General features: G+C 32.8%; 2 protein-coding genes across 4 annotated transcripts in view; one reads left to right on the top strand and one right to left on the bottom strand.

The window, feature by feature from the left end:
* Positions 1-871: 871 nt before the first annotated feature.
* Ercc1 (DNA excision repair protein Ercc1) lies at positions 872-4563 on the bottom strand. 3 transcript variants are annotated; one of them, XM_086556262.1, is made up of 6 exons: positions 4273-4563; positions 3333-3477; positions 2968-3116; positions 2450-2644; positions 1935-2120; positions 872-1252 (listed from the first exon to the last, which is right to left on the bottom strand). In XM_086556262.1, the coding sequence occupies exons 2-6, from the start codon at positions 3466-3468 to the stop codon at positions 971-973; spliced, it is 948 nt and encodes a 315-aa protein (XP_086412388.1). In that variant the 5' UTR covers positions 3469-3477; positions 4273-4563; the 3' UTR covers positions 872-970. The 3 variants fall into 3 exon arrangements, with proteins under 3 accessions (XP_086412388.1, XP_042887015.2, XP_042887023.2); XM_043031081.2 differs by having other exon boundaries at positions 4480-4562; XM_043031089.2 differs by having other exon boundaries at positions 4517-4535.
* Positions 4564-4821: 258 nt separating this feature from the next.
* Positions 4822-5000, top strand: part of mRpL23 (mitochondrial ribosomal protein L23) — a 5558-nt gene continuing 5379 nt past the window's right edge. The window contains exon 1 of the mRNA XM_043011101.2: positions 4822-4901. Coding sequence (XP_042867035.1) covers positions 4822-4901 — 80 coding nt within the window. The remainder of the gene's footprint in view (positions 4902-5000) is intronic.

Raw genomic sequence — 5000 nt, 5'->3', positions numbered from 1 at the left:
TATTGATAAAGACTAATATGAACAAAACTCCCATCCTGCAGGGTCAAAGCTGAAGCAGAAGTTCACAAATGCAAAAGAGTGAGTTGTAAGAAAAGCAGCAAGAGAGTATGAGAAAATCAGTGACAAATAGGAGTATCATCCTGGGAAGCACCAACTAACATCTATTTGACTTGTCAATGACTTTCTTTCTGCAATTCATGTATATTTCTATATTTCTTATTTGTTATATTATTTTCACAAAATCTGATTACCACTTCAAGCCACACTTATCTGAAGTTAGTGGGTCATAATATATATTTTTATGTGGGTTTAGAAACCTATCACATCCATTTTGGTTAATTCAGAATAGTCCTAATGGTATTTCTTGCAACTAATGCACAGTATTTTTCCTAAATTCCTTGGAATCTGGGTCTCTTTAACCCTTGGTTGCTGTTATGGGGAGAATCAAGTCTTTCAGCATGGGAGTCAAGGAAGCTTGATCCCCAATTTTTGTAACATGGCCTATGCTGACCTCTTACAGTGTTTGAAAAGTTAGTGAAGAATATTGCTATGAAAATTGTACAAAATATCAGTCTATGAAGTGAGAGGACTTCTAATTTCTATAAAATATATGTAAAGACATGAATAGATTCTTGTGGAAAACATTCTCAAAAACTAAAATTTAAAATGTCGGACTTGTGAATTGACTGGCAGGGAAATGAAGTGAACATTGGGACCAATACTAAGATTTAACAATAAAAAATATTTGCAATATCTGCACTAGGATGACAGCAATTATGACTTGCAAACACTTCTTTCTAAATATCAGTAATCAGGATTTACATCTTTTACACCCACATTACATATACAGTTCTAAATAAAAAAAAATATATGTATTGAAAATAGTTTATTCTGTTTGATACAAAAACACAAATTGACATTGATCATCTGAAGCCTTTTCTTTGTAAGAGAATCCCAGGCTAATTAAATACTATTTCTCTGTTGGATCTTCCTCTTCTGTAGGCTGAGCACTACTTGAACTTGTTAACCCTTTCTGAGGCTGCGTGTTGAGCGTTTTCCTTGTTTCGTGTTTCTTGAAGGGTTGCTTGAGAACCTTGTGCAGTTTGGCAGCCTTCTGTGGGCCAAGACCCGGGCAGAAAGCCAGTTCTTCTTGTGTGGCAGCCATGATTTTTTCCAGTGAGCCGAAGTTTGAAAGTAGGGTCATGGCATCCGTGCGATTGATGGATCTGATTGATGTGAGGGCATCGATTAACTGGAAAAGTGAAAATGGAAATCTTTAGTAGGGGTACAAAGATTATAAATCTTTATGTGCATTCAATACTTTTTTCTTCTTTTTGTAATTACAAAATATTTTTTCATCTCATGAAGTCTGCCATTAAACTTAGGGATAATGATTTCCTAAAGAGAGCAATCTTATCATCAATTCAATCTAATTTTTTTTTGGACAATTCATTTGGTGTTTATTTTGTTGATAATTGGAGATGTATTCAATATGATTTTAATACATTCACCCAAGGTCTTAGTAATGAAGAATTTTTATATATCTGATATCTACATCCTTGCTGTTGTTTTCAGGGACACACTGAAGGAGGGAATGACACCCCTTCAGATTTTTCGGTCAACAAATGTTTTTACTAAGCATAATTGCCTAGGCAATTATGGATTTTACTGTATTCAACTGTTTTAAACTCTTAGACACATTTAGATCGATTAAAGCAATTCCACTTATCTTTAAATCTTATCTTTAAATCTTTAAATCTTAGTAAAAAAGAAATGCTTCTCGTACCTTTCCGACAGTGTAAAATAAAATTTTGAACATATATACTTCCTGGGGAAATTAGAATAAAATAATGGAAACCTTAGTCTGATGCTTTCCCAATATAATGATTCAATTTCAAAGAAGAAGAATAAATAAAGAAAGACGATGAACATACCATGGAGTACGGATTGCCATCTTGCTTTTCCATGATGAGGTCAGGAGGCTTATGCTCAAACATTTTATACACTTCAATAATTCTGCCAGCCTCTTCATTGCTCCACGCAAGCATTAAGGTCATATCAGCCATCACGCAGATTTTGGTCAACTGCTTCAGTTCATGATGGGGGTCTTTCACATCTACCTGGTGAGGGGAAGACCGTGTCTGTGATTCAAAGATTTCAAGGTCCATGGAGTTCTTGTCTATATGTATGGATTTTTTTTTTTTTTTTTTTTAGAGCTGTTTGTAACAAAATTACTATTCTAAACAGTTACTATAGATCATTTGGATTTCCTAAAAATTCTCATAATCAGAATATAAAACTAGAAACTGGACAGGACATATAACATTATAATTATAAATAAAAATCTTATATACAATGCAGTATAAAAGTAGCTTGGGCAGTCTAGCTGAACCCTAATTACATGAAAAGACCTATGCAAATGTCAGCTTCACAAAAAGCTATGACTTACCAACACTAACAAAACCCGCAACTCATACTGCCTGCCAAGCTGTTTTAAACGATCATGTACATAATTTGGGTTCAGGTTATGGTATCGCAGACTCAGGAACAAGGCACAGGTAGTGCCGCCCATTGTGTAATCTGGCACAATCTCTCCATACTCCCATGGGACATTTCGTATGGATTTAAGTATGGGGTTTCCTCTCTGGGAAAAAAGAAAGGGATAAGACATAAAGAAAAATAAATACCTGTCTGTAATATTTATAAATCACAGTGTATCTGAAACACTTTGACAACAAAAATTACAAAGTGCAACCCTCAGCTTAATTCATGCCAATGAAACAACTTGAAAATTTTAAAGAATGTTTATTTAAAGATATGATATTTTAATAAATTATTTAAAATTATTAACATATAATCAAGATACATCACATACAGAATAAATAAGAACATGGGTAAGAGAAGATATTATAAAAAAATATCAAACATAGAATGGGACCTGATATGGGGAGAGAATGATACTCATACCTGCCTTGAGCTGACAATGACACAATTTTTGGTGGCTGGCTTTGTTCCTCCTGCTGTGGCATTTTTGGCATTGTTGAGTTCTGCTGCACTCTTGACTTCTGGAGGAGGTTCCTCATAGAACTCAGAATTCTTTAGATTACTGAAGGCCTCTGAAAGAAGGAAGGACTTTGTTATTTCAATGTGTAGAAACATACTTCTAATATGATATGTATCAAAAACTATTATATCTGGAATATATAAATCTCATATCTTTTTCCTCTTTTAAGAATTTATACAAAGATCTGCTTTGCATCATTGGGCAAACAAATCTCTGTTGCTACCATAACATACACACTATGAAAAATGTAAAAGCTTGACAAACTTACTGGAAAAAATAGAGGAAGCACCAGAATTCTCCTGCACTTTTTTGATGTCAACATAACCTGATTTTATTCTGCCTTCACTTGATACAGACGAAGCTGTACCTGGATCATCTACAGTGTTCTCCTCTGCTGCTGACATTTCTGTTGGCTTTAATTTGTGTTAATTCACCAAAGAAAAGAGATGCAGTATTTACAAAAATATATACTCACACATCCCTTAACCCCTCAGCAAAGAAACTTATTAAATATACAACTTTATCATTCAAGTACTTGCCCAATGTCTTTACGTATAAATAGGCTATGGGTTGCCTTCTGTACTATATTTGAAAATAGAGCTACCTTTATAACATCAATCTCTGTATATATTTACTATCTCTTTATTTTAAAAGCATCATGCCCAAAAAGTGTATGAGTAAAATAAAATATATTTATTTATAAAAAAGTGAGTGAACAATTAAAACACAATAATCTATGGTAAAAAACATCCTACATTACATTCTATATACATATAATGCAGTTAAATGTTGAATAATGACAGTCAAAAATCCTGCTCTTGACATTGATGACTGGCTGTTAGACAAATGTGTTTAATGAATTAATCTTTCTTAAAATTAGAAACTTGATCTCAAGCAAAAGCACATTTATGTATATTTTTTTCAAACAATTGGTGAAAGATTTAAAAGACCTAAGTATAGATACAGGTTTATGTGAATCTAATAAGTCTCTTATCAGTGGAATTTGTTAATCATAATTTTAATGGTTATGTAACAAGCAAATCCACTTGAACCTTGCTGTGATCTGTAATGGATTGTCTAAAATCTGAAGTTCAACATGTCAGTAATATCCCGTGATTCCCTTTGTAATTTGGACTCTACAAGCTCATCTTTCCAGAATATAAGCGGTGGAAGGTACATTTTTTACTGACTAACCCCACATGCCTTACTTATCTGGATCTCACAAATGATCCTGTATATATAACTGTATTATTTGCAAACGCCAATGTTTAAAAGTTTTTCTCGACAATGTTTATTGAATTTAGATGTTTTGTAACTTTGGCTTTACACAATATACCTAAATAATATCACACAGGACTAATTTCATAATGGAAACTAGGTATACTATAAGAAACAGAAACGAAGAGCTGATTTACAATTTCTGAAGAGCGTAATATAAACAGAAGTCAATACAGTGTAAAAATGTTATGAAATTCGTGACTGCGACCAATGTAAACAATAAACATTCGCAGTTCAAGAAAATATTAATCATACTTACATCACACCCTTAAGCCGGATAAAGATAAATAATAAAAGACTCGTATATAATAGAAATATTATCTGAGACAAGTTTAGATACAAAAAATAAAGATAAATTCCATTTAACATTTCCCTCATATAGATGATATAAATAACTAGATAATAAATCTTAACCAAAGGCATAAATAAAACAAAATTATACTAATTTGAGTGAAATCATTCCTGCCCAAAGAAAAAAGATGAATAAAAGCAAAATATTTTCACACACGAATGCCACACCTTGCGGCAGCCGACAACAAGTAAACATGTCGACTCGTTGGTCAGTATATAATAGATTAATTATTGTACAAAAAGGGCATTATCGTTTATGAATACAAATTCTTGTGCGTCATTTTCATTAGATTGACTTGAAGGATAG

The sequence above is a fragment of the Penaeus japonicus genome, unplaced genomic scaffold (genome assembly GCF_977035675.1).
Source record: "Penaeus japonicus unplaced genomic scaffold, GWHDUDI00000001_assembly GWHDUDI00000032, whole genome shotgun sequence".
In the NCBI taxonomy this organism is placed as follows: Eukaryota; Metazoa; Arthropoda; class Malacostraca; order Decapoda; family Penaeidae; genus Penaeus; species Penaeus japonicus.
This window is presented reverse-complemented; position numbering and strand designations above follow the sequence as displayed.

Bases quoted from the DNA above. Each gene is read 5' to 3' on its own strand.
- Ercc1 (XM_086556262.1), bottom strand. From the start codon at position 3,468: ATGTCAGCAGCAGAGGAGAACACTGTAGATGATCCAGGTACAGCTTCG. The intron at 3,117-3,332 runs GTAAGTTTGTCA...TCCTTCTTTCAG, and splicing joins TGCTTCCTCTATTTTTTCCA to AGGCCTTCAGTAATCTAAAG. The intron at 1,253-1,934 runs GTATGTTCATCG...TCACTTTTCCAG, and splicing joins ATGGCAATCCGTACTCCATG to TTAATCGATGCCCTCACATC.